General features: G+C 46.9%; 1 protein-coding gene across 1 annotated transcript in view; it reads left to right on the plus strand.

Moving 5' to 3' along the window:
• The first annotated feature begins 3,105 nt into the window (after positions 1-3,105).
• Positions 3,106-13,168, plus strand: part of TMPRSS12 (transmembrane serine protease 12) — a 79,673-nt gene continuing 69,610 nt past the window's right edge. Inside the window, exon 1 of the mRNA XM_069759884.1 lies at positions 3,106-3,198. Coding sequence (XP_069615985.1) covers positions 3,129-3,198 — 70 coding nt within the window. The 5' untranslated portion in view covers positions 3,106-3,128. The remainder of the gene's footprint in view (positions 3,199-13,168) is intronic.

Below are 13,168 nucleotides of genomic sequence, written 5' to 3' on the forward strand. Positions count from 1 at the left end.
GCATTTGCGGACGATACGCTGCGGACTCAACCACAAATGTGAACCTAGCCTTACCCCATATTATCTACTATATAATTGTCTAAGGGTCACTTCCGTCTTTCTGTCTGTCTTTCTGTCCTTCTGTCTGTCACAGATATTCATTGGTCGCGGCCTCTGTCAGTCATGGAAATTCAAGTCGCTGATTGGTCGTGGCTGTTTTGCCACGACCAATCAGCAACGGGCACAGTCTGGAAGAAAATGGCCACTCCATACTCCCCGCAGTCAGTGGCCGGTGCCCGCTCCATACTCCCCGCTCCCCACAGTGTCCCCGGCGCTCCGCTTCATACTCCTCGCAGTGTCCCCGACGCTCCGCTCCATACTCCCCGCAGTCAGTGTCCCCGGCGCTCTGCTCCCCGCAGTCAGTGTCCCCGGCGCTCCGCTCCTTACTCCCCGCAGTCAGTGTCCCCCGCGTCCGCTCCATACTCCCCTCCGGTCACCGCTAACACAGGGTTAATGCCGGCCGTAACGGACTGCGTTATGCCGCGGGTAACGCATTCAGTTACCGCCGCTATTGACCCTGTGTGTCCCCAACCTTTTACTATTGATGCTGCCTATGCGGCATCAATAATAAAAAAAGTAATGTTAAAAATAATTAAAAAAAAAAAAACCTGCTATACTCACCCTCCGTTGTCCGCTGAGCCGCTCACGCCTGCCGCCATCTTCCTTTCCCAAAGATGCTTTGCGAAATTACCTAGAAGACCTAGCGGTCTCGCGAGACCGCTAAGTCATATGGGTAATTTCGCAAAGCATCCTGGGAACGCAAGATGGCGGCAGCCGCGCGCCCATCTGCACAGTGCCCGCCGTTGGATCCGTTGGAGGCGGAGAGACGCGACGCTGAGGAGCAGCGACCAGAATGGTGAGTATGTTAAACTACAAGGGGCCCTCGGATCGTTAAGTGAATATGTTTATTTTTTATTTTTTTAACCTGTGATATACGTGGCTCGGTAATATACTACGTCATTGGGCAATATACTACGTGACTGTGCAATATACTACGTGGCTCTGTGCTGTATACTACGTCACTGTGCAATATACTATGTGGCTCTGTGCTGTATACTACGTGACTGTGCAATATACTACGTGGCTCTGTGCTGTATACTACGTCACTGTGCAATATACTATGTGGCTCTGTGCTGTATACTACGTCGCTGTGCAATATACTATGTGGCTCTGTGCTGTATACTACGTCACTGTGCAATATACTATGTGGCTCTGTGCTGTATACTACGTGACTGTGCAATATACTACGTGGCTCTGTGCTGTATACTACGTGACTGTGCAATATACTACGTGGCTCTGTGCTGTATACTACGTCACTGTGCAATATACTATGTGGCTCTGTGCTGTATACTACGTCGCTGTGCAATATACTATGTGGCTCTGTGCTGTATACTACGTCACTGTGCAATATACTATGTGGCTCTGTGCTGTATACTATGTCAAAGTGCAATATACTACGTGGCTCTGTGCTGTATACTACGTCACTGTGCAATATACTACGTGGCTTTGTGCTGTATACTACGTCGCTGTGCAATATACTACGTGGCTTTGTGCTGTATACTACGTCGCTGTGCAATATACTACGTGGCTCTGTGTTGTATACATCGCTGTGCAATATACTACGTGGCTCTGTGCTGTATACTACGTTGCTGTGCAATATACTACGTTGCTGTGCAATATACTACGTAAATGGGCAATATACTACGTCACTGGGCAATATACTACGTGGCTGGGCAATATACTACGTAGCTGGGCAATATACTTCGTGGCTGGGCAATATACTACGTGGCTGGGCAATATACTTCGTGGCTGGGCAATATACTACGTGGCTGTGCAATATACTACGTGGCTGTGCAATATACTACGTGGCTGGGCAATATACTACGTGACTGTGCAAAATACTACGTGGCTGGGCAATATACTACGTCACTGGGCAATATACTACGTGGCTGGGCAATATACTACGTAGCTGGGCAATATACTTCGTGGCTGGGCAATATACTACGTGGTTGGGCAATATACTACGTGGCTGTGCAATATACTACGTGGCTGGGCAATATACTACGTGACTGGGCAATATACTACGTGGCTGGGCAATATACTACGTGGCTGTGCAATATACTACGAGGCTGTGCAATATACTACGTGGCTGGGCAATATACTACGTGACTGGGCAATATACTACGTGGCTGTGCAATATACTACGTGGCTGTGCAATATACTACGTGGCTGGGCAATATACTACGTGGCTGGGCAATATACTACGTGGCTGGGCAATATACTACGTGGCTGGGCAATATACTTCGTGGCTGGGCAATATACTTCGTGGCTGGGCAATATACTACGTAGCTGGGCAATATACTACGTGGACATGCATATTCTAGAATACCCGATGCGTTAGAATCGGGCCACCATCTAGTATACTATACTGTGTTTTTACAAGAACCATGTTTGGTCTTTTGTATAGTTTGGTTTTGTCTAAAAGTGAAGTTTTACTGACAAGTTTTGCTATTATATAGCGCATAAGACAATAATGTGACTCCTCAGGAACGCTAATACAGAAAGAATAGTGGATAATTGTACGCTTTATTCTATATTCCCTCAATGGAAACTATCGAACCTGAGAAAACGGCTGAAGAGGCTGAAAACTCCCCCCAGAGGCAGAGGCCACCTTTTCTCCATGTACATAGTGCTGATGTTTTGTCCCTGCAACAGGCCTCAAGTGCACCTCAGGTCCCTGCTCTTAGGACTCTTGCAGGGCTGCACCAGCTGCACTAGGCCCTGCTATACATAAAGGCTCCCTTGTTTCCTGCTCCTTTATTCACTATGGCTGCAGTAAACGCCTCGTCACAGTAGTTATGCCCTGAGGAGGACTGCCGGCAGGGGGCGCTGAGGAGGACTGCCGGCAGGGGGCGCTGAGGAAGACTGCCGGCAGGGGGCGCTGAGGAGAACAGCGACACTACAGACTTCACACACTGTGAACACGTCTAAACCACGGGCTATATGACGTCACGGCAGACGCGGGTACGATTCTCTTTCCTCTGGCGCCGCCTGCTGGTCCGGAGTAGCGCTCCCTGTGAGACAATAACATGGACCCCGTCCTGAGCGGAGCGCTACTATTGTTGTGGGCGGCAGTTGCTCTGGGAGACGAGGCAGTTGGTAGGTGTGGGAACAGTCACCTACAGCAAGCATCAGCTCTGCGCCTTACCCCTACTGTGTATATATAGCACGGTGGGCAATGTAGAGGCACAGGTCAGGTTATCTGCACACAATAGTTTTACACTAACCCGACCCTAAATGCAGGCATCGCTGAACAGTGTACCGCCAGAGTGTTTATGCCCCCATAACTTGGCTATGAGTGCCCCCATAACATTGGATATGAGTGCCCAATAACATTGGATATGAATGCCCCATAACATTGGATATGAGTGCCCAATAACATTGGATATGAGTGCCCAATAACATTGGATATGATGAGTGCCCCCATAACATTGGATATGATGAGTGCCCCCATAACATGACAAGCCTACAACCTGCAGTAACCACCGATTGACCAAACCGCTGCACGGCCAGCTCTACCCTCACCTACTGTATCCTCACCCATCCCTTGTAGATTGTGAGCCCTCGCGGGCAGGGTCCTCTCTCCTCCTGTACCAGTTGTGACTTGTATTTTTCAAGATTACTGTACTTGTTTTATTATGTATACCCCTCCTCACATGTAAAGCGCCATGGAATAAATGGCGCTATAATAATAAATAATAATAATAACATTGGATATAAGTGCCCCATAGCATTGGATATGAATGCCCCATAACATTGGATATGAGTGCCCAATAACATTGGATATGATGAGTGCCCCCATAACATTGGATATGAGTGCCCCATAGCATTGGATATGAGTGCCCCCATAACATTGGATATGAGTGCCCAATAACATTGGATATGAATGCCCAATAACATTGGATATGAATGCCCCATAACATTGGATATGAGTGCCCAATAACATTGGATATGATGAGTGCCCCCATAACATTGGATATGAGTGCCCCATAGCATTGGATATGAGTGCCCCCATAACATTGGATATGAGTGCCCAATAACATTGGATATGAATGCCCAATAACATTGGATATGATGAGTGCCCCCATAACATTGGATATGAGTGCCCAATAACATTGGATATGATGAGTGCCCCCATAACATTGGATATGATGAGTGCCCCCATAACATTGGATATAAGTGCCCCATAGCATTGGATATGAGTGCCCCCATAACATTGGATATGAGTGCCCCCATAACATTGGATATGAGTGCCCCCCATAACATTGGATATGAATGCCCCATAACATTGGATATGAGTGCCCCCATAACATTGGATATGAGTGCCCCCATAACATTGGATATGATGAGTTCCCCCATAACATTGGATATGATGAGTGCCCCCATAACATTGGATATAAGTGCCCCATAGCATTGGATATGAGTGCCCCCATAACATTGGATATGAGTGCCCCCATAACCCCATAACATTGGATATGAGTGCCCCCATAACATTGGATGTGAGAGTGCCCCAATAACATTGGATGAGTGCCCCCATAACATTGGATATGAGTGCCCCATAACATTGGATGTCAGAGTGCCCCAATAACATTGGATGAGTGCCCCTATAACATTGGATATGAGTGCCCCCATAACATTGGATGTCAGAGTGCCCCAATAACATTGGATGAGTGCCCCCATAACATTGGATATGAGTTCCCCCAAAACATTGGATATGAGTGCCCCGATATCAGTGAATATGAGTGCCCCATAACATTGGATGTGACATTGCCCCTTAGCATTGGATGTGATAGTGGCCCATAACATTGGATGTGGTAGTGCCCCCAAAACATTGAATGTGAGTGCCTCCCCAACATTGGATATGAGTGAGTGTGAGAGAGGAGCTGTAACAGTGGCTGTGAGGGTGCTCTCATAACAGTGGCTTTCATAGTGTCTCCATAACACAAGATGTAAGGGTGTACTGGATAACATCGGATATGATAGTACCCCCATAACTGTGTAAGTCTGGATGTTCTCTTAGCAGAAGACTTTAGAGTGCCCACATAGCAATAGATATGAGAGTGACCCCATAACAGCAGATGTAGCAGTGGCCCAATAACAGTGGATGTTAGAGTGCCTCCATAACAATGGATGATGTCAGAGTGTCCCCGTAACAATGGATGATGTCAGAATGTCCCCATAACAGTGGATGATGTGAGAGTGCCCGCATAACAGTGGATGTCAGAGTGTCCACATAACAGTGGATGTCAGAGTGCCCGCATAACAGTGGATGATGTCAGAGTGCCCGTATAACTGGATGTTAGAGTGCCTCCATAACAATGGATGATGTCAGAGTGCCCCATAACAGTGGATGATGTCATAGTTCCCTCATAACAGTGGATGATGTCATAGTTCCCTCATAACAGTGGATGATGTCATAGTTCCCCTCATAACAGTGGATGTTAGAGTGCCTCCATAACAATGGATGATGTCAGAGTGCCCCCATAACAGTGCATGATGTCGATGTGCCCCCATAACAGTGAATTATGTCAGAACGCCCACATAACAGTGGAATATGTCAGAGTGTCCTCATTGCAGTGGATGTTGTCAGAGTTCCCTCATAAGAGTGGATGATGTCAGAGTGCCCCATAACAGATTATGTCAGAGTGCCCTCATAAGAGTGGATGATGTCAGAGTGCGCCCATAACAGATTATGTCAGCATGCCTCATAACAGTGGATGGTGTCAGAGTGGCCCATAACAGAATATCTCAGCGTGCCCTCATAACAGTGGAAGATGTCAGAGTGCCCCATAACAGATTATGTCAGAGTGCCCTCATAACAGTGGATGGTGTCAGAGTGGCCCATAACAGTGGATGATGTCAGAGTGCCCCATAACAGATTATGTCAGAGTGCCCTCATAACAGTGGATGATGTCAGAGTGCCCCATAACAGATTATGTCAGAGTGCCCTCATAACAGTGGATGGTGTCAGAGTGTCTCCATATCAGTAGATGATGTCAGAGTGCCCCATAACAGTAGATGTTGTCAGAGTGCCTCATAACAGTGGATGGTGTCAGAGTGTCTCCATATCAGTAGATGATGTCAGAGTGCCCCATATCAGTAGATGATGTCAGAGTGCCTCATAACAGTGGATGGTGTCAGAGTGCCCTCATATCAGTAGATGATGTCAGAGTGTCTCCATATCAGTAGATGATGTCAGAGTGCCCCATATCAGTAGATGATGTCAGAGTGCCCCATATCAGTAGATGATGTCAGAGTGCCCCATATCAGTAGATGATGTCAGAGTGCTCCACATAAGAGTGGATATCAGTGTGATGAGATACCTCCGCTTCCCGAGCAGTGATAGGATTCACACCATTACATTACTAGATACCAGAGACATATCTTACTTGTCAAATAATCAATTTACTGTTTCTTGGTCTAAATAAATTCTTTCCATATGAAATTGTATAGCAGACAGGAGGCAGCACTGGGGGAGGACACAGACAAAATCAGCATTGGAAAGGGTTCTTTAGTGGGAACATAGAGGTATATTCATCGTACATGGAGGGACGATAGTGCATGCTGAGTCTGACACCTGGCAAATGTCTGTTCTAGCCATTGAGATCCACACACGATACTTGCTTAGTGCTGGATGGTTGTCTCAGCACCTCTACCACCCAGTTATAAAGCTGATCGCTGGGGTCTGACTACTGATACCCCCACCAATTACAATAATGGGGGTCCTACAGTGACCCACAATGTAGCAGTGGTTCCAATGCTTGATTTCTGCTCTATTCACTACTGTTAACTTTTTGGTTAAATCTTTGCACTATTTTGAGACTGGCTAATCTTATAAAGCTCATATAATAAAGGGGTTGTCTCAACTTCAGGAGCAGCTCACCCCCCTGTCTCCTGCAATGGGCGGCATACTTCTGATCAGGGGCGGACACAGACAGCTTGGGGCCCCTTTGCAGTAAATGTGTTTGGGCCCCCCTCCTTTTAAGGCGACAAAGCTACATATATATTACATAGTCTCCTTTATTATGTATGTTGCCGTCCCTTATTATGCAGTGCTCTCTTTTGTTATGTACAGCACCGTTCCTTACATTTTGGATTTTATAGAGCCCTGTTTTTTATTACATACCGGGCTGTCTTGTTAGCTGTATAATGCAATGATGGCTGATGGAGCATGGGAAAGCTTTTCTAAAGGAGGAGCTGATGGACTGCTAGTCTGGTCACAGGCTCCTCCATCAGTAGTCATTTTATATATCTAACAAGAGAGGGGACTATGTAATAAAAAAGGGCACTGTGAATAACAAAAATGACAAGAATAAACTGTAAGAGACAGCACTGTACATAACAGGAGAGGAAGCTATATAATAAGGGAGGGCATCATATATAACTAGAAAGGATGGTACGTAATAAGGGACGGTGTTATGCATAACAAAAGAGGAAACTAAGGATGATGTTATACATAATAATTGAGTACACTATACACTAAGGGAATGTGCTATACATAAGTGAGTGCACTATATACTAAGGGACTGTGTTAGACATAAAAATCGATAATAACATCTTCCTCTACTTCCCCCTGCTCCTAAATCCATTATAAATCCCCCTTCCTCCAATCCCTCACACCTCTCATTGTCTTCCTCCCCCCGCATCCCATTATTGCCCTCTCCCCCACCCCCATGATTGCCCTCTTCACCACCATTGCTTTCTCCCCACCACCCCATTATTGCCCATTCCACCACCTCCATCATTGCCTCCTCCCCATCATCCCCATAATTGTCCTTTCCAATGCCATCATCATTGTCTTCTCCCTCACCACCCCCATGATTACCCATTCCATGACCTCCATCATTTCCTCCTCCTCACCACCCCATCATTACCCATTTCACCACGTCCATCATTGTCTCCTCCTCAGCACCCCATCATCATCCTTTCCACTGCCATCATTATTGTCTTCTCCCCATCATTACCTATTCCACGACCTCCATCATTTCCTCCCCCACCATCCCCGTCATTGCCCTTTCCTCCACCACCACCATCATTGTCTTTTCCCCCACCACCCCCATCATTGCCCATTACATCGCCTCCATCATTTCCTCCTCTGTTGTGAATTCTGTGGTCAAGCTCCCTCCTGTGGTCATGAGTGGTACTTCGGCTGGTTCTGTCCATGGGCTTCCTCTGGTGGATGTGAGTGGGGCTGCGGCTTCTGAGTTTCCTTCCTCAGGTGACGAGGTTAAGTCGTTAGGTGCTGCTCTATTTAACTCCACCTAGTTCTTTGCTCCTTGCCTCCAGTCTATGTTCCAGTATTGGTCTTGCTCTCTCCTGGATCGTTCTTGTGACCTGACTTCCCTGCATTAGCTAAGTTCTGCTTGTGTTTCTTTTGTTTGCTATTTTTTCTGTCCAGCTTGCTACTTTGGTTTGTCTTGCTTGCTGGAAGCTCTGGGACGCAGAGGGAGCACCTCCTTACCGTTAGTCGGTGCGGAGGGTCTTTTTGCGCCCTCTGCGTGGTTGTTTGTAGGTTTTTGTGCTGACCGTAAAGCTATCTTTCCTATCCTCGGTTTATTCAGTAAGTCGGGCCTCACTTTGCTAAAATCTATTTCATCTCTGTGTTTGTATTTTCATCTTTACTCACAGTCATATGTGGGGGGCTGCCTTTTCCTTTGGGGAATTTCTCTGAGGCAAGGTAGGCTTATTTTTCTATCTTCAGGGCTAGCTAGTTTCTTAGGCTGTGCCGAGGCGCCTAGGTCTGGTCAGGAGCGCTCCACGGCTACTTCTAGTGTGGTGTGATAGGATTAGGGATTGCGGTCAGCAGAGTTCCCACGTCTCAGAGCTCGTCCTATGTTATTAGTAACTATCAGGTCACTTTGTGCGCTCTTAACCACCAGGTCCATTGTGGTTCTAAACCACCAGTTCATAACAGTACTGGAGGCCCAAAGTACTAATGCTTCTCAATAGAGGGAAAAGAGAAGTTCTGAGACCATTTTTTTTTTCTCTGCACTGTGTTTTGTCTTTCTTTTCCCCTAGACATTTGGGTGGTTCAGGACACAGGTGTAGTGATGGACATTAAAGGTCTGTCTTCTTGTGTGGATCATCTCACTGCAAGAGTAAAGTATTCAAGACTTTGTGGTTCAGAATTCTATGTTAGAACCTAGAATTCCTATTCCTGATTTGTTTTCTGGAGATAGAGCTAAGTTTCTGAGTTTCACAAATAATTGTAAACTGTTTCTGGCTTTGAAACCCTGCTCCTCTGGTGACCCAGTTCAACAAGTAAAGATCATTATTTCTTTATTACGTGGTGACCCTCAAGACTGGGCATTTTCCCTTGCGCCAGGAGATCCTGCATTATGTGATATTGATGCGTTTTTTCTGGCGCTCGGATTGCTTTATGATGAACCTAATTCAGTGGATCAGGCAGAGAAAATCTTGCTGGCTCTGTGTCAGGGTCAGGATGAGGTAGAGATATATTGTCAGAAGTTTAGGAAATGGTCTGTGCTCACTCAATGGAATGAATATGCTCTGGCAGCAATTTTCAGAAAGGGTCTCTCTGAAGCCCTTAAGGATGTCATGGTGGGATTTCCTATGCCTGCTGGTCTGAATGAGTCTATGTCTTTGGCCATTCAGATCGATCGACGCTTACGTGAGCGTAAAACTGTGCACCATTGGGCGGTATTATCTGAGCATAAACCTGAGCCTATGCAATGTGATAGGACTTTGACCAGAGCTGAACGGCAAGGGCACAGACGTCGGAATGGGCTGTGTTTTTACTGTGGTGATTCCACTCATGCTATCTCCGATTTTCCTAAGCGCACCAGGCGTTTCGCTAGGTCTGCCACCATTGGTACGGTACAGTCGAAATTTCTTTTGTTCGTTACTTTGATCTGCTCTTTGTCATCCTATTCTGTCATGGCATTTGTGGATTCAGGCGCTGCCCTGAATTTGATGGACTTGGAGTTTGCTAGGCGCTGTGGGTTTTTCTTGGAGCCCTTGCAGTATCCTATTCCATTGAGAGGAATTGATGCTACGCCTTTGGCCAAGAATAAGCCTCAGTACTGGACCCAACTGACCATGTGCATGGCTCCTGCGCATCAGGAGGATATTCGCTTTTTGGTGTTGCATAATCTGCATGATGTGGTCGTGTTGGGGTTGCCATGGCTACAGGTCCATAACCCAGTATTGGATTGGAAATCTATGTCTGTGTCCAGCTGGGGTTGTCAGGGGGTACATGGTGATGTTCCATTTCTGTCTATTTCATCATCCACCCCTTCTGAGGTTCCAGAGTTCTTGTCGGATTACCGGGATGTATTTGATGAGCCCAAATCCAGTGCCCTACCTCCGCATAGGGATTGTGATTGTGCTATCGATTTGATTCCTGGTAGTAAGTTTCCTAAAGGTCGACTGTTTAATTTGTCTGTGCCTGAGCACGCCGCTATGCGGAGTTACGTAAAGGAATCCTTGGAGAAGGGTCATATTCGCCCGTCGTCGTCGCCATTGGGAGCGGGGTTCTTTTTTGTGGCCAAGAAGGATGGTTCGTTGAGACCTTGTATTGATTACCGCCTTGTTAATAAAATCACAGTCAAATTTCAGTACCCCTTGCCGCTGCTGTCTGATTTGTTTGCTCGGATTAAGGGGGCTAGTTGGTTCACCAAGATAGATCTTCGTGGTGCGTATAATCTTGTGCGTATTAAACAGGGCGATGAATGGAAAACAGCATTTAATACGCCCGAGGGCCATTTTGAGTACCTGGTTATGCCATTCGGGCTTTCCAATGCTCCATCAGTATTTCAGTCCTTTATGCATGACATCTTCCGAGAGTACCTGGATAAATTCCTGATTGTATACTTGGATGATATTTTGGTCTTCTCGGATGATTGGGAGTCTCACGTGAAGCAGGTTAGAACGGTGTTCCAGGTCCTGCGTGCGAATTCTTTGTTTGTGAAGGGGTCAAAGTGTCTCTTTGGTGTTCAGAAGGTTTCATTTTTGGGTTTCATTTTTTCCCCTTCTACTATCGAGATGGACCCTGTTAAAGTTCAGGCCATTTGTGATTGGACTCAGCCGACATCTCTGAAGAGTCTGCAAAAGTTCCTGGGCTTTGCTAATTTTTATCGTCGCTTCATCAATAATTTTTCTAGTATTGCTAAACCGTTGACTGATTTAGCCAAGAAGGGTGCTGATGTGGTCAATTGGTCTTCTGCTGCTGTGGAAGCTTTTCAGGAGTTGAAGCGTCGTTTTTCTTCTGCCCCTGTATTGTGCCAGCCAGATGTTTCGCTCCCGTTCCAGGTCGAGGTTGATGCTTCTGAGATTGGAGCAGGGGCTGTTTTGTCACAAAGAAGTTCTGATGGCTCGGTGATGAAACCATGTGCCTTCTTTTCCAGGAAGTTTTCGCCTGCTGAGCGTAATTATGATGTTGGCAATCGAGAGTTGCTGGCCATGAAGTGGGCATTCGAGGAGTGGCGTCATTGGCTTGAAGGAGCTAAGCATCGCGTGGTGGTCTTGACTGATCACAAGAACTTGACTTATCTCGAGTCTGCCAAACGGTTGAATCCTAGACAGGCTCGTTGGTCGCTGTTTTTCTCCCGTTTTGACTTTGTGGTTTCGTACCTTCCGGGCTCTAAGAATGTGAAGGCGGATGCCCTGTCTAGGAGTTTTGTGCCCGACTCTCCGGGTTTGCCTGAGCCGGCGGGTATTCTCAAAGAGGGGGTAATTTTGTCTGCCATCTCCCCTGATTGGCGGCGGGTGCTGCAAAAATTTCAGGCTAATAGACCTGACCGTTGCCCAGCGGAGAAACTGTTTGTCCCTGATAAATGGACGAGTAGAGTTATCTCTGAGGTTCATTGTTTGGTGTTGGCTGGTCATCCTGGAATCTTTGGTACCAGAGATTTGGTGGCTAGATCCTTTTGGTGGCCGTCTCTGTGGCGGGATGTGCGTTCGTTTGTGCAGTCCTGTGGGACTTGTGCTCGGGCTAAGCCCTGCTGTTCTCGTGCCAGTGGGTTGCTTTTGCCCTTGCCGGTCCCGAAGAGGCCCTGGACACATATCTCTATGGATTTCATTTCGGATCACCCTGTCTCTCAAAAGATGTCGGTCATTTGGGTGGTTTGTGATCGCTTCTCTAAGATGGTCCATTTGGTACCCTTGTCTAAATTGCCTTCCTCCTCTGATTTGGTGCCATTGTTTTTCCAGCATGTGGTTCGTTTACATGGCATTCCGGAGAACATCGTTTCTGACAGAGGTTCCCAGTTTGTTTCGAGGTTTTGGCGAGCCTTTTGTGCTAGGATGGGCATTGATTTGTCTTTTTCCTCGGCTTTCCATCCTCAGACAAATGGCCAAACTGAACGAACCAATCAGACCTTGGAAACATATCTGAGATGCTTTGTTTCTGCTGATCAGGATGATTGGGTGTCCTTTTTGCCTTTGGCTGAGTTCGCCCTTAATAATCGGGCCAGCTCGGCTACTCTGGTTTTGCCGTTTTTCTGCAATTCTGGTTTCCATCCTCGTTTCTCTTCAGGGCAGGTTGAGTCTTCGGACTGTCCTGGTGTGGATACTGTGGTGGATAGGTTGCAGCAGATTTGGACTCATGTAGTGGACAATTTGACATTGTCCCAGGAGAAGGCTCAACGTTTCGCTAACCGCAGGCGCTGTGTGGGTCCCCGACTTCGTGTTGGGGATTTGGTTTGGTTGTCGTCTCGTTATATTCCTATGAAGGTTTCCTCTCCTAAGTTTAAGCCTCGTTTCATTGGTCCGTATAGGATTTCTGAGGTTCTTAATCCTGTGTCGTTTCGTTTGACCCTTCCAGCTTCTTTTTCCATCCATAATGTATTCCATAGGTCATTGTTGCGGAGATACGTGGCACCTGTGGTTCCATCCGTTGATCCTCCTGCCCCGGTTTTGGTTGAGGGGTGTTGGAGTATGTGGTGGAGAAGATTTTGGATTCTCGTATTTCGAGACGGAAACTCCAGTACCTGGTTAAGTGGAAGGGTTATGGTCAGGAAGATAATTCCTGGGTCTTTGCATCTGATGTTCATGCTGCCGATCTGGTTCGTGCCTTTCATTTGGCTCATCCTGGTCGGCCTGGGGGCTC

The sequence above is a fragment of the Ranitomeya imitator genome, chromosome 3 (genome assembly GCF_032444005.1).
Source record: "Ranitomeya imitator isolate aRanImi1 chromosome 3, aRanImi1.pri, whole genome shotgun sequence".
NCBI lineage: Eukaryota > Metazoa > Chordata > Amphibia > Anura > Dendrobatidae > Ranitomeya > Ranitomeya imitator.